Source organism: Tachysurus fulvidraco, chromosome 6 (genome assembly GCF_022655615.1).
Source record: "Tachysurus fulvidraco isolate hzauxx_2018 chromosome 6, HZAU_PFXX_2.0, whole genome shotgun sequence".
Lineage (NCBI taxonomy): Eukaryota > Metazoa > Chordata > Actinopteri > Siluriformes > Bagridae > Tachysurus > Tachysurus fulvidraco.
The window spans coordinates 5,412,073-5,438,949 of NC_062523.1; the positions used below are offsets into that span (position 1 = coordinate 5,412,073).

The following is a 26,877-nucleotide window of genomic DNA, read 5'->3' on the forward strand; positions in this document are numbered from 1 at the left end:
TTTTTTTGGGCATCCAAAATGTATAATAATTAGATTATAATCTGCAGGTATACTTACTATATTGCATTTGGGCGATGACAGGAGCAGAGTCCAGTGGTCTACTGGACCCAAATATGTTAACAGCAGACACACGGAACTGGTATTCATTGGTCTTGATTAGTTTGGTAGCATTGTAGGTACACTCCTCACAGTGATCTGTAACTAGTGTCCAGGAAATTTTGGAAGTCTCTCGCTTCTCAATAATATAATGAGTAACTTCAGAGCAGCCATCATTTTCTGGTGGATTCCATGAAAATGTGACTTTTCCCTCTGAGATATTTGTGAAGACAATGGGTCCAACAGGTTCTCCAGGTGTATCTAAATGTATCACAATAATTAGATATAATAAATAAAATATACACAAGTGTAAACGTTGTTCTAGAGAAATATAATTTTAAGCATACCAAAGACTTCAACTTTAATTTGCTCTTTCTTGGTTCCAGAGTGGTTCTTGGCTTCTACTGCATAGACCCCACGGTGAGAGCGATCAGCATCTCTAATAAAGAGGGTGCTTATGCCTGCAGTTGTTGTGATATCTACCATCTTCTTAGTTAGTTCAACATCATCCCTGAACCATTTGATCTTGGGTGTTGGTCTTCCTGTAATTGTGACTTTAAGTTTGATGTTTTCTCCTGCTTTGATGGAAACCCCTTCAAAGTACTCCTGTCCAAATTCAATGTTTGGTGCGGCTACAAAGGGTGGAGGAGGAAATTAGTTAAAATAAAAAGGATGCTATAATGTTAAAGTCAATTATATGTAATGCATTAACTTACAACTTTCATCTCTGATGAGAACATAGCCAGAAGACTGAGAAGGTGGGCTCATGGTGCCAATGGCATTCCTTGCTACAATTCTAAATTCATATCGTTCACCACAAGTTAGACCAGTCACTAGAAACTCTGTTTCAGTTACATCTGTGAAGTTTGTCTTCAACCAGCGACCCTGGCCCTGACGTTTCTCAATATTGTAGGAGACAATTTTGCTTCCACCATCTCTTTTAGGTGCATCCCATTTCAGTTTCACAGATTCACTTGTTAGATCAACATAGTCAGGGGTTCCAGGAGGATCTACAATCAAATATCATTAAGACATTAATGTAGGTTGTCAGGAAGGAATGAAGGTTTTACAAACTTTTTTCAAATTCAAAGATGAATTAAATAAATTAACTCACCAACAGGAGAAACAGCCATAGTTGGTTTGCTCTCATCACTCATACGACTGTATCCAGCATCATTTTGAGCATAAACCCTGAACTGGTATTGCAGACCTTCAATAAGACCAGTAATTCTATATTCCTTTGCAGTCACCAAGACAAGGTTGACCTTTTGCCACATGATGCTGTTTGTTTCTTTCTTTTCAATGTGGTAACCAAGTACGGGGCAGCCACCATCAAATATAGGTGCTTCCCACTGAATAGTCATGCCATCATTAGTGACATTATAGACAAATGGCATGCCAGGTGCTCCTGGAGGTCTAAACTCATGCTTGGCGATGACATTTTGTGAAATCAGAGGCTCACTCACACCATACCTGTTTTCTGCACATACTCTGAATTGATACTGAGTTCCTTTGATTAAATTTGCTACACAGAATGTAGTTCCTATAACACTTGAACAAGCCATCTTCCAATCAGCCTGAGAGGTGTCACGTTTCTCAACACTATAGCAGGTGATTTCTCCACCACCATCATCATTTGGTTTGTCCCAGGATATCCTTATACTTTCTGCTCTAACTTCATCCAAACGAACTGGACCAATGGGTCTGGATGGTGCCCCAAGAGTAATGACCTGTATATGGAATGACTTCCTGCAGATGGTGTTGTCAAGTGTAAGGGTATATTTACCACCATTCTCTTTTTCCACATTCTTTATCATAAGGGTTGCCTTGTTCTCTGTCTTCTTGAAGCGAACTTTTTCACTCTCTTTCAGTGGCAAATTGTCCTTTAGCCAAGTAACTGATGGTCTTGGTTTTCCTTTGTATGGAAGCTCAATATGTACATTGTGACCCATGCGAACACTGACCTGTCCGTCGGAATACTCCTCTAGGCTTGCCTCTGGTGGAATGATATAGTCCTTTACTTTAATTGGCCCGATCTCAGTAAAGTCACTGTTGCCCTTCTCATTCCTTGAGCAGACTCTAAAAAATATGTTTGTGAGTTCCTTAAGTGTTGTAACCACATGTTCACAATGCTTGTTTGTTCCAGCAGGAGCCCATTCTTCTTGATCTTGGAGTTTTTTCTCAATTATGTAATCAGTAATAATGCTACCACCATCATAATCTGGTTTGTTCCACTGTAGTGTCACAGACGTTTTTGTAGAGTCTTTCATAGCAAGATCTTTGACAGGTCCAGGTTTCTCAGTAGCCTTAACTGGCTCTGCTGTCTCACATGGTTCACCAACTCCATTCTCATTTTCTGCTGACACACGGAAAAAGTATGATATCTTCTCAGAGAGTTCGTCAATTTCATATGTTGTTTCCATGCATTTGTTCGTTACAGCAGCATATGTGCGCTTTGAAGAGTCTCTTTTCTCAACTACATAGTTAGTAATTTCTGAACCACCATCAAGGAGTGGAGAGTCCCAGCATAAGATCACTTTGCCGCGAGTGACATCTTTTAGAACCAAATTTCTACAGGCAGAAGGACTGTCCTGTACTTTCACAGATAATGTCAAAGATTTTGGTTGTCCTACTCCATTTGTTATCTCAATAGTGTATTTGCCACTATCATTACGGGTTACATGTGACAGTACAAGGCACGATGAAGTATCTGTGTTATGTATATCATATTTAGGGTCATTATCAATGTTCTGGTCTTCTTTCTTCCAGGAAACAATTGGAGCAGGTCTGCCTTTTAGCGGAACCATGATCTCAACATCTTTGCCAGCTTTGACAATGTAATGAGTTCTCATTGCAACATCTTTGTCAACATCAGCTTCCTCTGCAAAAAAAAAATAAAAATAAAATTACTATGATTATGATGATTATTATTATTATTATTGTTATTATTATTATTATTATTGTTACTAATATTAATATTAATAATTTTATTATTATTACAATTATAATTAAAAAATGAGCATTGTAAAAACAAGAATTAAAAGAATATGTTAAAACCAAAATAAAATGCAACAAACATGTATATACCAAGAATATCTTTAGCCTGGACTGGTTCCTCCATCTCTATTGGGTCTCCACGACCAGCACAATTCATAGCAGATACACGGAAGTAGTAGTCAACTTCTGGTACAAGATCTGAAGCAACATACTCAACTGTTCTGACTTCACCTTTTTTACTTATAACTACCCATTCTCCTTCCTCACCAACCCTTTTTTCCACAATGTAGCTAGTAATTTCACTGCCTCCATCATACTCTGGGCTGGACCATCCAAGAGTAATTGAAGTTTTAGTCGAATCAACAACTTTGAGTTTAGTAGGCTCAGAAGGTGTATCTACAGGGGAATTTACAAAATAAGGTTAGGAAATATTGCATGTTAGACCAAAAGCAATAAAAAAATTAATTCGACTGACACAGAAACACCTACCAACGGGGTCAGCTGCTTTATAAAAGTCAGAAGCATCTGAGAATGGACCTTCTCCAGCTTTGTTGATTGCACACACACGATACTGATATTCATTTCCTTCAGTTAAGTGATAGACTTTTGCTGTGGTTTCAGAAATTGGGTCTTTGCCGATTTTAATCCAGCGCAGATTCTTCTTGTCACGTCTCTGTAAATAGAAGCCTGTAACCATACTACCACCATCCACTCCTGGTTTATTCCATATAATTTTCATGGATGTTCTAGTGATTTCTGTTGCCTCTGGTGTTGTAGGTTGTCCAGGAGTGACTGAAAAACATTGTTGTAAAAATCTGAATATAATATAATTTAATATAATTTAAACATTTCCTCAACTTCTAGATATTAATAATAATATATCAAGCTATATATCATTGCTAATATTTCAGCATATAAAATAAATTCAATCTAAAAAAATAAATGTTTCATACCAAATGCATTCTTGGCAATTATTGGTTCAGATTCAAGAGGATCTCCAGCTCCATATTTGTTGACTCCTCTGACACGGAAGACATATTCACCTCCTCTGACCAACTTCTGGACAGAAACTGTGCGTTCCTCCATACAGTCAGAAACAGTAGCCCATACACCTCTACCCGTCTCTCGTTTTTCCACAATATAATGGGTGACACTCGAACCTCCGTCATCTGATACTGGCTCCCAAGCTATTACTATTTTGTCAGCGGTCACTGATTTGAATTGAATACTTCCTGCTGGAGTGCTTGGTTTGTCTAATAATTAAAAAAGTTTTAATATTTACAGACATGCAAAACTCATGAAAAAAGCATATTTTTCAAAATGCATAAATGCAAAATGTTAACACACCTAGAATTGACAATCTAATGGAGGCAGAAGCTGTGCCAAACACATTCTTGGCCTTTATTTCATATGTCCCACTGTTAAGACGAGTTGTATCCTTGATAAGAATGCCAGATGAATCAGTGGTGCTCTCAATTGATAGCTGTGAACTTGACACTAATTCCTTTCCATCCTTGAGCCATTCAATTTTGGGCAATGGCTTAGCCATAATTCCAAGTTTTATCTTAACAGAAGCTCCGGCTTTATATTGCACAACATCTAGGTACTCGGGTGTCAGTTCGATTACTGGGGCACCTAAAAGTGGAGGTTAATAAAGAGCATGTGAAATTGCTACTTTTAAATGCTTATTCAGTAGGTATAAATGTCAGTTAATGTAAAAAAGTGTTACCTACCAGAAATGTCCACACAAGTTGCTGGTCCAGCAATAAGAGATGGATTACTCACAGACCCAGCTGCATTTTTGGCAAAGACCCTAAATTCATATGACTGATCTTGTGTCAAGCCTGACAAAGTGATTTTTGTCTCAATGACATTTGTAAAGTTAGCCTTTGTCCATCTGCCATTTGGAGCATCTCTTCTCTCAACCATGTAGCCAGTGATCTTACATCCACCATCAAAGGGAGGCTTCTGCCAGACAAGGCTAACTGAGTTCTTCGTAATCTCAGAGATTCTCACATTTGCAGGAGGTTCTAAAAATAAAACATGAATTAACAATACAGTAGAGTTTCTGTTGATAAAAAAAAAAATGGTTGTATGATCTTATCAACCTACCACAAGCATCAATAGCAAGTACTTCTTCTGATGTCTTGCTGAATTTACCAATACCAGCCGCATTTTCTGCAGCAACCTTGAATTCATAAATTGTACCCGGGCATATTTTTGTCACCCTAATTTGATTAGCAGGGGTTGCTGTCTTGTTCACTTTCTGCCATAGAATGCTGCTTCTTTCTTTCATTTGGACATGGTATCCAAATACTGTATTTCCTCCATCTACTACTGGTTCATTCCAGCAAACTGTAAGGCTTTCTCTTGAAACAAAGCTCACCCATGGTGTTGATGGTGGTCCAGGAATTGCTAAAATTTTTCAAAAGTAAATGTTACATTCATGTTATTACTACAGTAACATATGCAATACAGTAAATAAATACTCACTGTAGGGAAGTTTCACAGTGACAGATTGAGAGTCAATGTGATCGCTAATACCAAGGCGATTCTCTGCTTTTATTCTGAATTGGTATCCTTCTCCCTTTGTTAATTTAGTGACTTTAATTGCATTCCTTGCAAGTGTGGATGACACCTCTACCCAAGCTGGTGTGCTTGTTTCACGTCTGAGCACAACATAGTTGGTCACTGGGCTACCTCCATCATATACAGGTGGTAACCATTTTAGGCACAGTGATGTTTCTCCAACATCACTGATTTCAACTGGACCAACTGGAGGACCTGGTCTATCTAACACCAGCATATTAATGAACATCTTGGTTGTTCCACTGGTATTTGAGGCAACAATGTCATATCTTCCAGCATCACTTGCAATACTTTCTTTGAGGCTGATATTAAGACTTTCAGGTGTTACATCAAAGCTAAATCTCTTTCCACACCTCACTGGAATATTGTTTCTTGTCATTGCCACCTTTGGCATGGGCTTGCCAGTGAGAGGAAGCTCAAACTTCAGATTTGATCCTGCCCTCACATAAACAGTGTTGTGTGGGAAGTTCTTCATATCAAATTCAGGGGCATCTATAAAGAAAGTACATATTTAATAAGAATTTGTCACTTAACAGAAGAGGATTAAAAAAAATATAAGAAAATAATTTACACTTACTGAGTTGATCTTTTACAATCACAGGAATGATCATTTCCTTCGGATCGCTGAGTCCTGCATGATTTTCAGCACGCACTCTGAAGAAGTACTCTGCATTTTCTCGCAAACCTTTGATTATGTGAGTATTGGTTTTTACAGTAGCACACTTCACCCACTTTTTATGTCCCTTTTCAAGAGCTTCAATGAGGTAGCCTGTAATTCTGCTTCCACCATCAAACTCTGGTTTTGACCATACTAATTTAACACTGTCTTTTGTTACTTCAGCTGCTCCAAGTCTGGCAGGTGTGCTTGGTATTTCTGTTGGAACAAAATGAATGCATTGAGTGAAAGAAGATTTAACTATTAAAAAGGAATATAATTAATTATTATCAAAGCAAAAAATGTACCTGTTATTTTAGTTGCATCTTTTGTTTCCGTTGGTACACCCATACCAAATTCATTCTCTCCAATGACTCTGAAGAAGTAGATTGCACCCTCTTGCAAGCCCTCTACATTATAGACCAGATCGTGGCAGTTATTTGTTACACACACCCAGGCCTTTTTGCTAGCTTCACGTTTTTCGATATGATAGGCTTTCACAGGATCACCCCCATCATTCTCTGGGACCTCCCAGGTAACTGTGGCAGAACCTTTTGTCACATCTTTAATCTTTACATTAACAGGTGGTCCTGGGGAATCAAGTACTTTGACAACCATTGTCAAAGTTGCAGTTCCAACACCATTGTCCAATGTAACAGTGTATTGTCCTGAGTCATTTCTTGTTGCCTTTTCAATAGTTAGTGATGTGTATTTTCCAGTTGTTTCAATTGTACCTCTTGATTTGAGGTCAACATCTTCTTTATTCCAGGTGACTGAAGGCACTGGTACTCCTTTAAATGGTGCTGTCATTGTGAATGAATTGCCATGCTTAACAATCAGTGTTTTCCTCATTTCAATGTCAACATCAAATACTGGTTCCTCCTTTCTGTCTGTTGCTACCTGTGGTTCTGAAACTGGAGATTGCTCACTCAGGCCTACTTTGTTTATACATTTAATGGCAAATATATATTCCAGATCAGCTGTAAGACCAGATACACTGAACTCTGTGCTCTTTGTCATCTGAGTGGAAACAGACCATTCCTCATCCTCTGTTTTCTTGTATTCCACTCTGTATCCAAGGATTGGTGTTCCTCCATCTGACAATGGCTTGTTCCAGGTAATTGTAATTGAACTCTTTGTGTAATCAAGAACCTTCGGTTTGGATGGTGGGGTTGGCACAAGTAAAGCATCCTTTGCCACAGCTGGAGCCGATGCCTCACTAGGAGGACTTAAACCTGCGGCATTCTCTGCAAATACTCTAAATTCATATTCACTTCCTTTTCGTAGTTTTGATACTACAGCTCTTTCTTCTTTCACAAGCTCCCTGTTGACTCTGATCCATCGCAGGCTTGATTTCTCATGTCGTTCAATCACATAGCCTATTATTTCACTGCCTCCATCAGAAGCAGGCTTAGCCCAAGTTACAGTCATCTCCTCACTGGATATATTTGTTATTTCAACACTTGTCGGTGGTGCTGCAAAGGTGAATAGATCAGTGACTTTGACAAGTTCACTTTCAAGAGGTTCACCAAGTCCAAATTTATTTACAGCCAAAACTCTGAATATGTATTCATTGCCTTTAAGGAGCTTTGTGACCTTGCATGTTTTAGTTTTCACCTCTCCTTGTACAATTGTCCATGCCAAACTGCTAGTCTCTCGTTTCTCTACAACATAATGTGTAATTTCTGCACCACCAGTTTCTTGTGGTGGTCCCCATGACAGTGTGCAGTCCTGTGCTGTGAGCTCAGTTACTGACAAAGGTCCTGCTGCAGGTCCAGGCTTGTCAAGAATCACACATTGCACGGGCATTGTTACTGTACCAGCGACATTCTGTAATGTTAATGCATACTTTCCAGAGTCACTCCTTATGCAATCTTTTACTACTACCATAGTGCTAGTATCTGTTGTAGATATTTGAATTCTTGTTTTGAGCTGAATCTCTTTTCCATCCTTTGTCCATGATGCCACTGGTAGCGGGCGTCCAGCAATGTCAGCACTGATCTTTAGGGCCTCTCCTGCTTTTACAACAACAACATCTCTAAATTTGACATCCATCATAATTCGTGGTGGCTCTACATCATCTTTAACTGTGATAGGGCCTGTGTTATCTGATGGCTCACTAAACAGTCCAGCTGAATTCTTTGCAGTCACACGGAAATCATATTGCTGATCTTGAGTAAGACCAGTAACATCAAAGAATGTTTCAGGAACATTGGTAAAGTTGCATCTCATCCAGCGGCCATCTGGAATATCTCTACGTTCAATTGTGTAACCTGTAACTTTGGCACCTCCATCATATTCAGGCTTTGTCCAAGAGAGCGAGACAGAAGATCTAGTAATGCTGGTAACCACTGGTTGACCAGGAGGATCACATGGATCTCTAGCAGCTATAGACTCACTGACTTTGCTGACCTTTCCAATGCCAGCAATGTTTTCAGCATATACCCGGAACTCATAGAACATACCCTCTTCAAGGCCAGTCACTTTAAATTCAGTATCTTTGATGAGAATCCTATTGACCTTTGTCCATAGAATACTACTTCGCTCTTTGCGTTCCAAGTGATAACCAAGAACTGTGCTACCTCCATCATTAACTGGTTCATTCCATGTCACAAACATGAAAGACTTGGTAGCATGAGCCACATGGGGAGTAGCAGGTGGCCCAGGTTGCTTGAATAAGTATTCTGCTGTAATTCCAGGAGAGTCAATTGACTTACTCTTTCCATAGCGGTTCACTGCATATATACGGAACTGGTATTCAGAACCATGAGTCAGTCGAGATACCTTGACTGAATTTCTGGCAATGTTTGATGAAACAATCTGCCAGACTGTTGTGTTGGTATCCCTCTTCTCAACTATGTAGTTATTAATGGAGCATCCCCCATCATATTCAGGGGGAGACCATGATAGTGTAATGGAGTCAGCAGTCACAGCATCGATCTTTACTGCAGCTGGTGGGCCTGGCTTGTCAAGAACCACAACATTAACATCTTTGGAAATGGTGGCAGCTGTATTAGCTAGGGTGATTTCATATTTCCCAACATGCTCAATACAAGCTTTTTTGATTACGATCTTGCTTGATACCAAGGTATTTGTTATTGAGAGAGAAGTTGTTTGCTTAAGAGGTAGGTCATCCTTTTTCCAAGAAACCACTGGCTTAGGTCTTCCTCTTACAGGAACTTCAATAATAAGGTCATCTCCAGCCTTAACACTGTAAGTGTTAAAGAGCAGATTAATTGAAGGCTCTATCTCTATGTCTTTAGCACAAACAGGCACACCAAGTTCTTGGGGTTCACTCTTGCCTTTCTCATTCAGTGCAATTACCCTGAACGAGTACATTTCACCAGGTGTAAGGTTAGACACAGTAGCCTCTGGAACTTTTACTGTACAGCACGCAACCCATTTGTCTGTGCTCTTTGACTGCATCTCTACATTGTAACAAATAACTTTACTACCACCATCATGTGAAGGTTTCATCCACGTGAGAGTCACACTGTTCTTGGTAACATCCACAAGAGTTACCTTTCCTGGGGACATAGGGACCTGTGCAATCTTGACTGGATTTTTTGTTTCAGTCATCAGACCAAAGCCATACCCATTAACCGCACACACTCGGAAGTAGAATATTCCTCCCTCTTGAAGATCATCTATCTTGAAGAAATTTTGAGTGCAGTTGCTTGTGACAGTTGTGTAAGCTTTCCTTGTAGATTCACGCTTTTCCACAATGTAATTGGTTATTTTGGCTCCACCATCAGTAAGAGGAGGTTCCCAGTAGAGAGTGACTGAATCTTTCTTAACTTCTTTGACCTCAAAATTCTGTGGCGCACTTGGCGAATCAAGCACCCTGACATTTACAAATGCTGACTTTGTGCCACTTTTATTATTAAGAGATAAAACATATTTCCCACTGTCAAATCTATTGACATTGTCAATTACAAGCATTGTGTATGAACTAGTAGTTTCAATCAGTGCTCTCTCAGTTAAAGCCCCCTCTTCTCTCTCCCATTTGACAGATGGTTCAGGTCTACCTCTGATTTTAATAAATAGACGTAGTGTTCCTCCTGCACGAACAGAGACAACTTTTCTAAGATTCGCATCAAGTTCAATTTCTGGTGTCTCAGTTCTTTCAGTAGCACTCACAGAGCCATGGACATCAGCAGGTTCACCAACTCCTTCTGAATTAAAGGCACACACCCGGAAGTTATACTCAGCATTTTCTTTAAGGTTTTCTACTGTTATACATGTTGCCAGTAAACCACTTGGGGGTGTACACATGGTCCATTCTTCTGCAGAGACCTCTTTCATCTCAACAATATAACCTTTGATATATGCCCCACCATCTGTAACTGGCTTACCCCAAGCAAGAGACACAGATGAGGATGTATGATCTGTTACTTTAGGATGATGTGGTGGACCAGGAGGAGTTGTTGCATTTATTGCTCTATAGAACAGAGATAAGTCACTTGGCTCTCCCACACCAGCAGCATTCTCTGCAGCCACACGGAATTCATAGAAATGCCCCTCCGAAAGACCAGTTACTTTAAAGTACAAGTCTGAAAGCTTCTGTCTGTTGCACTTGGTCCATCTTACACCATCTTTGTCACGTTTCTCCAGGTGATAACCAATAATTTCAGTTCCACCATCAGTGTCTGGGGCATTCCATGATAGAATCATAGAATCTTTTGTTATTTCACTTGCTTCTGGTGTTGATGGTGCATTTGGTGGCTTGTATGGATTGCAGGCAATAATGGCTGCAGACTCCAGGGGGTCACTAATTCCATATTTATTGACAGCCTTAACTCTAAAAATATATTCATCACCTGCCAGGAGCTTTGTCACCTTGTAGCAGGTAGTGTGAATATTTGAATCAACCAAAGTCCATGATAACCTGCTGGTTTCTCTCTTCTCAAGAATGTAGTGAGAAATATTAGCTCCACCATCCTGAGAAGGCTCAGCCCAAATCAGATCACATGTATCAGACATTATACCAGTTACATTTAGTGGTCCAGTTGGAGGGCCGGGCCTATCCAGAACCCGCACAGTAATGGGAATTGTTTTTGTGCCACCACTATTTCTTAATACTAGGTCATAATGGCCAGAGTCCAATCGTGTGCAGTCTTTGACAGTAATAGTGGCACATTTCTGTGTTGTTTTTGTTTCAATGCGTAGTGTTCTACCCATTTCCTTTCCTTCTTTTAGCCATTGAACATCAGGAACAGGTTTTCCATGAATATCAGCATCAAGTACTAAATTCTCTCCAGCAATGGCAACAATGACATCCTGGTACTTAGGATCCATTGAAACACTTGGAGGTTCAATTTCATCTGTTGTGGTTATTGGGCCAGTGCTGTCAGATGGCTCACTGAAAATGCCAGCAGCATTTCTTGCTATGACTCTGAATTCATACTGTTGGTCTGCTGTTAAGCCAGTGATTGTGAATTCTGTCTCAATCACATTGGTAAAGTTGACCCTCATCCAGTGGCCTTCAGGTAAGTCCTTCTTTTCAACAATGTATCCTGTCACTTTGCTGCCACCATCATATTGAGGTTTTGTCCATTGTATTACCACATGGTTCTTTGAAATAGAAATAGCTTCTGGAGTACCAGGAGGATCACATGGATCACGAGCAACAAAGCTGTCTGAAACCTTGCTTGCTCTGCCAATACCAACAATATTCTCAGCATATACTCTGAATTCATAACCAATTCCTTCCTCAAGATTACATATCTTAAACATGGTGTCAGTAATGAGAGATTTGTTCAACTTTGTCCACAAGATACTAGTCCGTTCTTTGCTTTCCAGGTGGTAGCCAATTACTGAGCTTCCACCATCATTGACAGGCTCATTCCACTCAATTATCATTTGATCCTTGGAGGCAGATTTCACATATGGAGTTCCAGGTGGCCCAGGAGGTTTGTATGGATACTGAACCACAACTGCCTTTGACTCCAAAGAGGAACTCTTGCCATATCTGTTTTCAGCGATGACTCTAAACTGGTACTCAGAACCGGTTTTCAGCTTTGCTATTTTTAGAGATGTCCTGGCAACTGATCCAGCTACAACTTCCCATGCTGTAGTAGTTGTCTCTCGCTTTTCAACAATATAGTGCTTCACCTGACAGCCTCCTGTGTAAGATGGGGGTTCCCATGCGATTGTAACAAAGCTATTGCTCACTTCATTCACTTTAATTGGACCACTTGGAGGACCAGGCTTATCAAGGACAATTATTCTAATATCTTCTGTAATAGTACCAGTGCTATTTGTTGCACTTATTGTATACTTTCCAAAGTCATCTTTAGTGGCTTCAGTTATCTGTAGAATGGCTGATGTTGGTGTGTTTGAAGTGCTGATTCGAGATGTCACTTTAAGAGTTTGTCCATCCTTCATCCAAGTAACCTTTGGCTTGGGACGTCCAAATACAGGTATTTCCAATTTAAGATTATTACCAGATTTCACACTGTATGTATTAAACTGTGATTTTAGGCTGGGTTCAATGGTTAAATCATTGGCTATGACAGGAGCAGCAAGAAGCTTAGGTTCACCCTTTCCTGTCTCATTAAAAGCAAGAACCCGGAACAAATATTCTTGACCAGCTGTTAGCCCAGTGACAGTACCTTCACAGGTTTTGACAGATGTTGCTACACTCCATTTTTCTGTTCCCTTTAATTGCATTTCAATCAAGTAGCCTGCAATCCTGCTGCCACCATCATGCTCTGGTTTCTCCCATGCAAGAGATGCACTTGTTTTGGTAACATCAGTCAACATGATCTTTCCTACTGACAGAGGTACTTCAGAAGCCTTTAATGCAGTCTTTGTTTCAACTGGTAGACCAATTCCATATTCATTTTCAGCCATAATTCTAAAGTAGTATAGTGCCCCCTCTGCAAGATTTTCCACCTTGAAGCTTGTCTTGCTACACTTTGTTGTGACATTAGCATATGCTTTTCTTGTGGATTCACGCTTATCTACAAGATAGTTTTTGATTTTTGCACCTCCATCAATAAGTGGTGGATCCCAAACAAGTGTCATGGAATCTTTCTTAATATCTTTTACCACCAGGTTAAGTGGAGCTGCTGGTGTATCTAATACTTTTACTGATACAAATTCACATGCTGTTCCACTGCTGTTCCTTAGGGACACAATATATTTTCCAGAATCTTTTCTGTCACATGAGTCAAGTGAAAGCTGTGTAAAATTAAAACCTTTCTCAATTATGGCTTTCTCTGTCAAATCCCCTTCATCTTTAGTCCATTTAATATCTGGTGTTGGTCTTCCCTTGAAAGGCACATTGATTCTAAATGATCCCCCAGCTCGAACAACTATACCTTTCCTCAACTCTGAATCAAGATGAATTTCAGGAACTTCAAGTCTGTCCTCTGTTTTCACAGGCCCAGTAATAACTGCAGGCTCACCCACACCTAATTTATTGATAGCACATACCTGAATCTTATACTCCTGTTGCTCTGTTAGTTTGCTTATTTCAAATTTATTAACACGCAGACCAGTTGGTGGCGTACACATAGTCCATTCATCCTCCTCCATTTTGCATATCTCAACTATGTATCCTTGAATGACACTTCCACCATCATTAAGAGGCTTTCCCCATGCCAATGAAATTGAGCTCTTTGTGGTGTCAATTATATGTGCATTTGTGGGAGGGCCAGGTTTAAATTTAGGATCACAAGCTTTGTAGTATGATGTAGGTATGCTAGGTTCACCAATTCCAGCTGCATTTTCAGCTGACACTCTGAACTCATACTCATGATCCTCCATGAGGCCTTGAACTCTGAAACATACATCAGTGACTTTTTGTCTATTGCATCGGGTCCACTTAATTCCAGAACGATCTTTCTTTTCAATGATATATCCAACAATTTCACTTCCTCCATCATTCTCTGGTGCACTCCAGCACACAGTCATAGAATCTCTGGCAATGTTAGTCACCTCCAGAATTTGAGGTGATCCTGGGGTTGTAAACGGATTCTTCAGTATTACAGACGGAGAATTAATTGGCTCACTAACACCGTAATTGTTGACAGCCATGACACGAAAGATATATTCATTGCCTTCAAGAAGGTTTGTTACTTTGAATATTGTGGCTTTACAAACACTAGAGATAATGGCCCAAGCAAGACGACTAGTTTCACGTCTTTCAATAATATAATGGGTGATAAGGCTTCCCCCATCATCTTGTGGGGGGCGCCATGACAGTGTGCACTTATTGCTTGATACCCCTGTGACACGAAGAGGTCCTTCGGGTGGACTGGGTTTGTCCAGTACTTTCACTTGGAATGAAACAGTTTGTGAGCCAGCGACATTGGTGAGATGAAGACTATAGTGTCCACTATCATGTCTGAGTGCATCCTTTAAGACAATCATAGCCCTGGTGTCAGAGTTTTTGATCTCACATTTCATTGTGTTTTCAAGTTTCTTATCACCTAGGAACCACTGCATTGTAGGTACTGGTTTGCCATGGACATCTGCATCAAGTTTAAATGTATCCCCAGCATTCACAGTAATGGTCTGAGTATATTCAGGATCAATTGAAAACTTTGGTGGCTCGACTTCATCCAGAGCAGCAATAGGTCCACTGTTCAAAGATGGTTTGCTAATAGTGCCAACGGCATTTTTTGCAATTATTCTAAAGTCATATTTAGAGCCCTCTGTAAGCCCACTAATAGTAAATTGGGTTTCAATGACATTTGTAAAACTAGCTTTCACCCAGCGTCCTTCTGGCAGATCACGCTTCTCAACAGTATAACCAGTTATTACACTTCCTCCATCATATTCTGGTTTTGTCCATTGTATTATTATTGAATCTTTGCTAACATGAATAGCTTCTGGGGTGCCAGGTGGATCGCATGGATCACGGGCCACATACCCCTCTGAGATTTTGCTGCATCGACCAATGCCAACAATATTTTCTGCATAGACCCTGAACTCATATTCAATTCCCTCTTCCAAAGGATAGGTTTTGAATTTTGTTTCTTGAATCAAGCTCTTGTTTATCTTTGTCCAAAGGCTACTGTTCCTTTCTTTTCGTTCAAGGTGATATCCTATAACGCTGCTGCCTCCATCTACAACAGGTTCATGCCACTCTACAACCATGTGATCTCTGGACAAAGATGACACAAATGGAGTACCAGGTGGGCCTGGTTCTCTATATGGGTACTGGGCAACAACAGCTGGACATTCTAAAGCATAGCTTTTGCCATATCTGTTTTGAGCAATAATCCTAAACTGATACTCCACCCCAGTTTTTAGTCTGGAGACCTTCAGTGTTGTTCTTGCAACAGAAACTGCAACGTTCTCCCAAGTATTGGTAGTTGTGTCTCTCTTTTGTACAATGTAGTTTGAAATTGGACAACCACCAGTGTACTTTGGAGGTTCCCATGACAGTGTAACACTTGATACTGTTACCTCAAGAAATCTTACAGGGCCAGTTGGTGGTCCTGGTTTGTCAAGAGTGATTATTTCAACTGTTGCATCTTTTTGCCCAAGAATATTTGAAACATTGATTCCATACATGCCACCATCCTCTCTGGCAGCTTCCTTGATGCTAAGAATTGTACTATGTGGTGTATTTGAAATGTTCACTCTTGTTGTGAATTTAAGAGCTTCCCCATCCTTTATCCATGTCACCTTTGGTTTAGGGCGTCCAGAAATTGGAATTTCAACTTGCAGGTCTTTACCAACAAGAACGCTGTAATTGTTAAATGAAGGCCTAACATCTGGTTCAATAACTAGATCCTTTGCTTGTACTGGCACTGCCAGGATTCTTGGGTCACTCTTTCCTTTTTCATTAATAGCAGTTACTCTGAAAGTGTACTCCTCACCTGGGTTTAAATTATTAATAACAGCTTCTAATGTTTTTACGTTTGCACAACCAGACCATTTTTCATTTCCTTTCACTTGCATTTCAACAAGGTATTGAAGAATTCTACTGCCACCATCATGCAGTGGTTTTTCCCAAGCAAGAGAGACACTTGTTTTTGTATTGTCTACAACACTTAATTTTCCAGGGCATTGTGGCACTTCTGATACTTTCAAAGGATCAGTAATATCTGCAGGTATTCCAATACCATGCTCATTTTCTGCTAGGACTCTGAAATAGTAGCAGCAGCCTTCTTGAAGTGGTTCAATTTTCCATGTCAATTTATGGCAATTTGTTACAACAGCAGAGAAGGTTTTCCTTGTAGTTTCACGTTTTTCAACAATATAGTTTTTGATCTTAGCACCTCCATCCAATGTAGGAGGTTCCCATGAAAGAGTGACAGACTCTCTTGTAATTTCTTGAACTTTAAGGTTAACTGGAGCACTAGGAGTATCAAGAACTTTCACAATGATGGTCGCAGACTTTACACCAGATGAGTTTTCTGCAGTCACAGAGTACTTTCCACTGTCCTGTCTATTTATTTTATCAATCACAAGAGAAGTGTGACAACTTGTGACTTCAATTTGTGCTGTCTCTTTAATGGGGCCATCATCCTTCTCCCATTTAATTTGTGGTACAGGGCGTCCTTTAATGGGAACAAAAACTCGTAGAGATCCCCCAGCTTTAATACTGACAATCTTTCTAAACTCAGGATCAATATCAAGGTCTGGCTCCTCTGTCTTATCTTCCGGTTGAATGTGGCCAGCAATGTCTGCATGTTCACCTACACCAACTTTGTTAACTGCACATACTCTGAACTTGTATGTCTGTTTTTCTTTTAGATTTTCTACTGTAAAACATGTTAACTTAACACCAGTTGCTGGGGTGCAGATAGTCCATTCTTCATCCACGCCCTCAGAAACTTCAATTTCCTGAGCAGGTTTCACCACCTCTGCTGCTGCTTTTACCTCACATGATTCAACAATATATCCATGGATTTCACATCCACCATCATAAATAGGTTTCCCCCATGTAAGTGACACAGATGATTTGGTTGTGTCTATAACTTTAGGATTATGTGGAGGACCTGGCTTGAACACAGGATCCAGAGCTTTATAGAATACCGTTGCTGAACTAGGCTCACCAACCCCAACAGAATTTTCAGCTGCAACTCTAAATTCATAAAGGTGGGCCTCAAGAAGCCCAGTGACTTTGTAGGTTAGGTTTGTGACCATTTTCCTATTGCACCTGATCCATCTAACACTCTCCTTGTCATGTTTTTCAATTATATATCCAGTGACAGGAGTGCCATCATCACTTGACGGTGCTTCCCAACTTAATACCATTGAATCTTTCTTTATATCAGAGACCTCTATTCCCTTTGGAGCATCCGGTAGCATAAATGGATCTTTAATAAGGACTGGATCAGACTGAAGTGCTTCACCAACTCCAAACTTATTTACTGGAAAAACCCTAAATATATATTCATTGCCTTCAAGGAGTTTTGTAACTTTCAACATTTCAGCTGGAACTTTGGATTCAACCAAAGTCCAGATAAGTCTGCTTGTCTCTCTTCTCTCAACAATGTAATGAGTGATTGTGCTCCCACCATCCTGCTTTGGGGGTTTCCATGCAAGGTAGCATTGTTCAGTGGTTACCCCTGTAATGGATATGGGACCCTCGGGTGCCCCAGGTTTATCTAGAACATTCACATTGACATGGACAGCTTTCTCACCTCCTGGATTCCTTAGGAGTAGTGTGTACTGGCCACCATCAGCAAGCTTGGACTCTTTTACAGACAAGCATGCAAATTTGGTCGTGTTCTTGATTTCACGATGTATAGTGTTTCCAAGTTCCTGATCTCCCTTCATCCAGTGAATTGTTGGTGTTGGTTTTCCATGTACATCTGCATCAATTTTAAATGATTCTCCTGCATTTACAACAATTGCCTGGGTGTAATGTGGGTCCAGGCTGATGCGAGGGGGTTCAATCTCATCCTTCGCAGTAATGGGCCCTGTGCTATATGAAGGATCACTAAAAACTCCTGAGGCATTTCTTGCAATAACTCGAAACTCATATTTCTGGTCTTCTGTGAGACCTGTGGCACTATACTCTGTTTCGATGACATTGGTAAAGTTTGCTTTCAGCCAACGTCCTTCAGGTAATTCTTTCTTTTCAACAATATACCCTGTGACCTTGCTTCCACCATCATACTCAGGTTTAGTCCACATAATAGTGATGGAGTTCTTTGTAATTTTAACTGCTTCGGGTGTACCAGGAGGATCACAAGGATCTCGAGCAAAATGTCCCTCTGATATTTTGCTCGCCTTTCCAATACCAACAATGTTCTCAGCATACACCCTAAATTCATATTCAAGGCCTTCCTCAAGGCCTGTGGTCTTGTATGTTGTGTCCTGGATTATAGACTTATTAAGCTTGACCCAAAGAATGCTGTTTCTTTCTTTACGTTCAAGATGGTAACCCAAAATTGTGCTTCCTCCATCAATAACAGGTTCATTCCACATCACAACCATACTTTCTTTGGTTGAGGAATGAATGAAGGGTGTTCCAGGTGGTCCTGGAAGCTTATATGGATACTGTGCAATAACACACTCTGAGACAAGTAAAGGGCTTTTGCCGTATCTGTTCTCAGCAGTGATTCTAAATTGATATTCATTGCCTGTTTTTAGTCTTCCAGCTTTAATCTTGGTTCTGGCTAGATTTGCTGTTACAACTACCCAGTTTGTTGTGGATGTGTCTCTTTTCTCCACCACATAGTTCTTAATGGTGCAGCCTCCATCATACTCTGGTGGTTTCCATGAAATAGTAACACTTTCAGCTGTTACTGCTTCAAAATTCACTGGGCCAACTGGTGGGCCAGGTTTGTCAAGGACAACTACTCCTATATTCATTGATGTCTCACCAGCTGTGTTTGAAAGTTTGATGCTGTACTGGCCAACATCATCTCTACATGACTCTTTGATTACAAGATTCAATTGGTTTTCTGTGGAAGTGAAGCTAACCCTACTTGTTCGCTTTAGAGGTGTAGCATCCTTCACCCAAGAGACTGCAGCTTTGGGTCGAGCAATATATGGAATATCTATTGCCAAATCCTCTCCAGCAAGAACAGTAAATGTTGAAAATAACAATTTGGCAGAAGGGGCAATTACAAGATCTTTGGCAATCACTGGAACACCAATTTGTCGAGGATCACTGGTGCCTTTTTCATTTCTGGCTGAAACACGGAACATGTACTCTTCACCAGGTGTAAGGCCCGAAACAATTGCCTCTGGTACCTTGACAATCATGACCTGTGTCCATTTCTCACTGGCTTTACTCTGCATCTCCAAAACATATGCAACTACTCTACTTCCTCCATCATGTTCAGGCTTCTCCCATGACAGTGTAACACTTGTCTTTGTAACATCCTGAAGTGTAATTTTTCCTGGAGGAAGTGGTTTTTCTGATACTTTGACTGATTCAATGGTCTCAATAGGGAGACCAATACCATACTCATTCTCTGCCAGTACTCTGAAGTAGTAATTGCACCCTTCTTGAAGCTGATCAACAGTCCATGCTGTTTTATGACAATTAGAGTTAACTGTAGCATAGGCCTTTCTTGTTGCTTCACGCTTTTCAACAATATAGTTCTTTATCGTTGTCCCACCATCATTCAGTGGAGGATCCCATACAAGTGAGACAGATTCTTTTGTAACTTTGCTGATTTGGAGGTTTTGCGGTGCACCTGGTGAATCTAGAACTCTAACAGTCACAGAAACTGATTTACTTCCTGAGCTGTTCTCCACAGTCAAAATATATTTGCCACTGTCAAATCTATTCACGTTTTCAACTACCAAAGATGTGAAAGATGATGTACTCTCAATTGTAGCTTTATCCAAAGGTTCATTATTCTCTCTTGACCATTTGGTCTCTGGAGTTGGCCTTCCTCTAATTGGCACAAATAGCCTTAAGGTGTTACATGCTCTAATGTTCACAACCTTACGGAGGTCAGCGTCAAGGTCAATTTCTGGTGGTAAGAGTCTTTCTTCAGCTTTAGGGGAACCGGGAACAGATGCTGCTTCTCCAACACCCTCACTGTTAACAGCTGAAATATTTATTTTGTATTCCTGATTCTCCTTAAGATTTGTTATACTAAATGATGTTGCTTTCAGTCCTTCTTTAGGAGAGACAATTTTCCATTCTTCCTCTTCAGTTCCAGGTAAACAGGTCTCAACAATATATCCAGTCACTTCAGAACCACCATCATACCCTGGTTTATTCCATGCAAGTGTGATAGACGAACTTGTTGTGTCCAAAACCCTTGGGTTACCAGGTGGGCCTGGTTTGAACAGTGTGTCTGTGGCCTTTGTGTAGGGACTTGAAGGACTTGGTGCACTGAGTCCAGCTACATTCTCTGCAAAAACTCTGAATTCATATTCATGTCCTGGAACAAGTCCAGTTACCTTGAAATGCAAGTCAGTTACCTTCTTCTTGTTGCATTTTACCCAGCGTAAACCAATTCTGTCTCTTCTCTCAATTGCATAGTTAGTGATTTCACTTCCACCATTATTTGCAGGAGCTCTCCAGCAAATCACCATTGAATCCTTTGTGACAGCTGTAATCTCAGGCATTTGTGGAGGATCAGGTGGAACATAAGGGTTGTCCGCAATTGTTGGGTCAGACTCAAGGGCTTCACCGACTCCATACTTATTAACAGCCATGACTCTGAAAATGTATTCATTTCCTTTGAGCAGTTTTGTTACCTGGTACTGTGTAACTTGCAATTCTGTTGCCACATTTGTCCAGGCAAGTCTGCTTGACTCACGTTTTTCAATTACATAGTGTTCAATGTTTGCCCCACCATCATCTTCAGGTGGAGCCCATTTAAGCACACATTTTTCTGCTGTGATATCTGAAACCATAAGAGGTCCTGTAGGTGGTCCTGGTCTATCAAGGACTTTAACAGTGAATATGTGTTTAGCAAATCCACCCACATTAGTAGCTGTCAGAACAAACTGACCTCCATCTTTTCTAAGGGAGTCCTTGTTAACCAAAAAAGCAGAGAGGTCAGTAAATTTTATCTGTAGTTTAGAAGTGTTTTCAATGTCCTTTCCATCTTTGGTCCAAACCATAGATGGCAGTGGCTGGCCTGTAACATCAGCATCAAGTCTGAAGACTTCTCCTGCTCTAACAAGCAAAACATCCTTAAATTTTGCATCAACCATAATTTTTGGTTCTTCAAAGTCATCTTTACAAATTATTTGATCTGATACATCTGATGGGTTGCTAATAGCACCAGCTGAATTTCTTGCAAGCACACGGAATTCATAGGATGCATCTTTGCTTAAACCACTAACAGTAAAGGTGGTTTCAATAATGTTTGTGAAATTGGCCCTTATCCAGCGCCCAGCTGGTAGATCTCTTTTTTCCACAATATAACCTGTAATCTTGAACCCACCATCATATTCTGGCTTTGTCCACTTAATTGTGATTGAATTTTTGGACACAGAGATTGGTAAAGGCTGACCGGGTGGATCCACTGGATCAAGAGCAAGCATGGGCTCAGATGCTTTGCTTGGTTTTCCAATTCCTGCTACATTTTCAGCCATAACACGGAACTCGTATGCAGTGCCAGCCTCCAGACCAGTTGTTTTGAAAAGGTTTCCCACTACAAGAGCTTTGCTAATTTTATGCCAGACAATGCTGTTCCTCGCTTTTCTTTCAAGATGATATCCAATAACTTCACTTCCCCCATCATTAACTGGCTCATTCCAGCCAACTGTCATTGTGTCCTTTGTGAATTCAACAACTTTAGGAGTGCCTGGTGGCCCAGGCACCTTAAATGGAAAAGCTGCAACAACAACTTCTGAAATGATTGGAGGTCCTACACCATATCTATTTTTGGCCTTTACACGAAATTGGTATTCCACCCCTGTTGTTAGATGAGTTGCTTTAAATGTTGACCGAATGACCATGGAAGAGAGTTCTGTCCAATTCTGAGTAGTAGTTTCTCTAATTTCAATGACATAGTTATTAATTGGTACACCTCCATCATTTTCGGGTAGATCCCATGAGAACTCAATGGAATTACGAGATATTTTGTCTAATTTTATTGGTCCCCTAGGTGGTCCAGGGACATCATGCACTTTGATTATGATGTTCTCAGTAACTGAGCCAACTATATTTTTCCCTGTAACTGAATACACTCCAGTGTCACTTCTCAAACATTCATTTATAGTCAAGATAGTAGAAGTAGAGGTATTTTCAACCATTGTCCTTTGCGTTAACTTGAGAGCTTTATGATCTTTTTGCCAGGTTACTGTTGGTTTAGGACGCCCAATTACAGGTACCTCTACCTTTATGTTATCTCCAGCCTTTACTATGACCGTCTTCTTGCAGATACCCCGCAAGTCAAATTCTGGTTCTGTGCTTTGCTCTCTTATAATGACATGCTTGCTTTCACGAGGATGGCTTCTGCCTGACAAGTTAACAGCCATGATATGGAATACATACTCTTCATTTTCATTTAAGTTTTTTACAATAAAGTCTAAAGTTTTTACAGTGGTCACATGAGCCCACTGGTCTGTTCCTCTTTTCTGAGCTTCAATAACATACCCAGTTATTCTGCTTCCACCATCATGTTTTGGTTTGGTCCAAGCAAGACTAGCTGAGTTTTTGGTAACATCAGTAATTGTGACCATTTCTGGGGGACTTGGTGCTTGAGATGCTCTGATGGGATCCAGGGTTTCTACTGATTCACCAATTCCAAATTCATTTTCTGCAGATACTCTGAAATAATATTCTGACCCCTCTGACAAATTTGGAATTCTTAAAGAACACATAGCACATTTTGTTACAACAGTAGCATAAGCTTTTCGAGTAGATTCTCTTTTTTCAATGATGTAATTAGTAATCTTTGCACCACCATCAATTAGAGGTGGTTCCCACTGAAGTGTAATGCTTTCCTTGTCAATGGCTTTTGGTTTAAGATTGATAGGAGGCCCTGGAGAGTCCAAAACTTTAACATTCACATATGCAGTCTTCTTTCCAGCAGCATTCTCTAATGTTAAGTCATATTTTCCAGCATCATGTCTGTGGCAATCCGGAATGACTAAAAGAGTGTAAGACTCTGTATTGTCAATGTTTGCAAGGGTTTTTAGTGCAGTCTCCTCCTTTGACCAAGTAACAGATGGAATTGGACGGCCTTTAATTGGAACAAATATGCGAATAGAGCATCCAGCTTTGACAACTAGTGTTTTTCTCAATTCAATATCAAGCTCCAGGTCTGGGATTACTTCGCATTCGATTATTTGAGTAAGGTCTACTGTTTGTGCTGGCTCCCCAACTCCCATTGCATTCATGGCACTAATTCTAAAATGATACTTTGCTCCAGTCTCCAGGTTTGGAACAACAAATTCTGTGATCATTAAAGGTGTAGTTGTATCTTTTACCCATGTCTCTTCTCCATCCTTTTTATGCTCAACAGTATATCCTGTAACAGGCATGCCACCATCATTAAAAGGTTTGCCCCAATGCAGTTCAGCTGTGTTCTTTGTTGTATCTGTTACTCTTGGGTTGACTGGGGGTCCAGGTACATCTAAATAAAAGAAAATGTATTAGGATAATAAATTGCTGCAAATATATATCTTTCAATGTAGAAAGATTATGTTTTCAGTGAAAAAGCAACACCATAGTCTTTATATTATTCTATATCAAGGCAATGTGTAACAAGTCTACTTTAAAAAAAAAAGGTTAGATCATTTTTGCATTGTATGGTGGTCTTGATAATGCCATTCCTATTAATAGATCAAACTGACAAAACCTGACCTCTTACTATTTTCAAATTGCATTTGTAATGATATTTTCATAATATCATTACAAATTGCATTTGTAATGATATTTTCATAACTATCTTACCTTGGTTTGTGTTTTGTTAATGATAGGCCATATAGAATAAGAAAAAGAGTCGTACCTAACTTGGAAACTGTAAGTTCACAATGACAGCTTTCTACAAATTTTACTTACCTGCCATGACTTTTGTTCTGACAGGTTGTGACGGCTCACTCGGTTCCCCAAAGCCAGCTTTGTTTTCGGCAGTTACTCTGAATTGATATTCTTCTCCTTCCGTGAGACCTTGCACCTCAAACTGAAGGTCAGGTACAGTCTTCTTTGATGCTCTTGACCACCTTATGCCCTTTCTTTCTTTTTTCTCAACCGTATAGCCTGTGATATCACTGCCTCCATCATCAGCGGGTCTCTTCCATGTGATTGTAACAGTCTTGCCTCCAATCTGTTCCACTTCTGGTCTTGCTGGAGGGCCTGGGGGACCTATAAGGAATAGCATTTCTGTTTAGATTGATTATGCAAAAAGTGAATGTAAACTGTTCATCATCAGCTTATGGTGCTGCTTACCATAGTTATCCACCATCTTTACAGGCTCTGAATGTGAAAAATCACCAGATCCACTATGGTTGACAGCTGATACACGGAATATATATTCATTCCCTTGGATTAGTTTATTTGCAACAAAATGACAATCAATAACATTTTCTGCAAGAATTGTCCAAAGGAGACGGCTTGTTTCCCTCTTTTCTAGAATGTAATTTTTAATTGCAGATCCACCATCTTCATTAGGTGGTGCCCAGGTCAAGGTAACCTTTTCAGATGATATGCCACTTGCTTCAATTGGTCCTGGAGGCCCAGGGACATCCAACACCTTTACTTTGACATTCTCTTCTTTGACACCAAATGGATTGCTGGCTGTAATGGTATAATCCCCTGAATTTTTTCTGCTTGCATATTTGATAAACAGAGTAGAGGATGTAGGAGTAGTTTCAATCTGACATATATCTGATGGCTTGAAATACTTTCCTCCTTTTGACCAGACTGAACTTGGTGAAGGTTTTCCCAAAATACTTGTTGCGTTGATAACTATTGTGTCTCCAGCTTTGACTGTAAGCCCTTCCTTTACTGTGGGGTCAATAATAATAGATGGTGCAGCTGTAAAATAATAAAAGAAAAATGTTTTAAGTGTGTACTTGATTTAAATACAAATAAGTATTAGTCAAGCAACATAGCAAAAATATTACCATATTCATCAGTGCATACAAGAGTATCTGTTTGTTCAGATGGTGGACTTATTGCCCCAGCTGAATTCTTGGCTCTGATCCTGAATTCAAACTTGCAACCTTCCTGCAAGTTATCCACAGTATATGCACATTCCACAACGTTTACAGGGTTGGCTTTCACCCAGAACTTCGCGGGAAGATCACGTCTCTCAACAATGTAACCTGTTAGTCTGTGTCCACCATCATACTGAGGTTCGGTCCATTGAAGTGTTACAGTACTTCTTGTGATGCTGATTACATCAGGTTTACCAGGAGGATCTAAAATAGGCCAAATAGTTTGCAAAATTAATAGTATACTGTGAAATTGCAGAGAGTAGATATTGCGAATTAATAGTAGGCCTTACATACCAATAGGATCCAAAGCAACCATTGGCTCAGTCGGAGGACTTGGCTTGCCAACACCAGCCAAGTTTATAGCCATTACTCTAAACTCATATTCCAAGCCCTCAGTTAAACCTGTTACTTTGAAGTCTTTCATTTTTAAAGATGCTGGGTTAGCTCTTTTCCATAACATACTGTTTCTTTCCTTGAATTCCACATGATATCCTGAAAACACATATATCTTCTATAATTATACATAATCAAAAACAGCATACATGTTTAATGTTAAATATTTTATAATTTGGTAAATATTTAGAAAATTTGAAGTCATAAAAGTTTCATCACCAGTAATTGGTGAACCGCCCGTTTTTCGTGGATCAGACCAAGCCAGTGTTGCTGAGTCATGACGCATGCTCAAGATTTGTGGTGTAGGTGGAGCATCAGGGACGTCTGATGGAAATACAAAAATGTTCATCTGAGCTTATTGTAATATGCATTTGTGATTATTGAGTAGAATTCTAATGTAAACTTACTGAATGGATGCTTGGCAACCATAGGTTCAGATTTAAGACCTTCTCCAACTCCATATTTGTTTTCTGCAGAAACTCTGAAGATATATTCTGTTCCTTCATAAAGACCAGCCACTCTATAACTGTTTGTGTCCACTGCTAAGGAAACAGTTACCCACATATTGGTAATGGAATCACGTTTCTCTAGAAGGTAGTTGGTGACCTCTGACCCTCCATCTTCTTTAGGAACACCCCATTTTAAAGTAGCTCCATCGGCTGTTACTTCCTTAAACTTGATAGGTCCTGTACAAATTCCTGGCTTGCCAACGACTCTTACAAATATAGAGGATTCTTTCGATCCAGCATTATTACGTAGGGTAATGGTATATTTTCCAGCATCACTCCTCTGGCAGTCCCGAATCAAGAGAGTTGTATTAACAGCAGTCGATTCCATACAAACTCTTCCAGTTTCAGTCAAATTTTCATCTTCACCCTTCTTCCATGAGACTACTGGTACAGGTTTTCCAATGATGGGTATTTTGATTCGAACAGTGCTTCCTTCTTTTGCAATGTAGTTCAAGTTTGGCAAAGCCCGTAAATCACAGCTGGGAGAAACTTTACAAACAAAATTGGAAATGTTAGAAATAGTAGACATACGGTAAATAAGTTAACATTCTATTGCATACCATACCACCAATACGTTATAAA

At 40.0% G+C, this 26,877-nt stretch overlaps 1 protein-coding gene across 10 annotated transcripts in view; it reads right to left on the minus strand.

The window, feature by feature from the left end:
- Window positions 1-26,877, minus strand: part of ttn.1 (titin, tandem duplicate 1) — a 133,265-nt gene that overhangs the window by 19,634 nt on the left and 86,754 nt on the right. For all 10 annotated transcript variants that reach the window (XM_047814457.1, XM_047814456.1, XM_047814454.1 and 7 more), the window contains 19 exons: window positions 26,194-26,784; window positions 26,006-26,110; window positions 25,688-25,885; window positions 25,301-25,597; window positions 24,624-25,211; window positions 24,237-24,539; window positions 6,646-23,808; window positions 6,260-6,556; window positions 5,587-6,174; window positions 5,206-5,508; window positions 4,827-5,123; window positions 4,441-4,728; window positions 4,047-4,346; window positions 3,583-3,885; window positions 3,184-3,489; window positions 1,211-2,977; window positions 813-1,106; window positions 444-728; window positions 58-357 (listed from right to left, as the gene is read on the minus strand). In XM_047814457.1, the coding sequence (XP_047670413.1) occupies window positions 58-357; window positions 444-728; window positions 813-1,106; window positions 1,211-2,977; window positions 3,184-3,489; window positions 3,583-3,885; window positions 4,047-4,346; window positions 4,441-4,728; window positions 4,827-5,123; window positions 5,206-5,508; window positions 5,587-6,174; window positions 6,260-6,556; window positions 6,646-23,808; window positions 24,237-24,539; window positions 24,624-25,211; window positions 25,301-25,597; window positions 25,688-25,885; window positions 26,006-26,110; window positions 26,194-26,784 (24,573 nt within the window). The remainder of the gene's footprint in view (window positions 1-57; window positions 358-443; window positions 729-812; window positions 1,107-1,210; window positions 2,978-3,183; window positions 3,490-3,582; window positions 3,886-4,046; window positions 4,347-4,440; window positions 4,729-4,826; window positions 5,124-5,205; window positions 5,509-5,586; window positions 6,175-6,259; window positions 6,557-6,645; window positions 23,809-24,236; window positions 24,540-24,623; window positions 25,212-25,300; window positions 25,598-25,687; window positions 25,886-26,005; window positions 26,111-26,193; window positions 26,785-26,877) is intronic.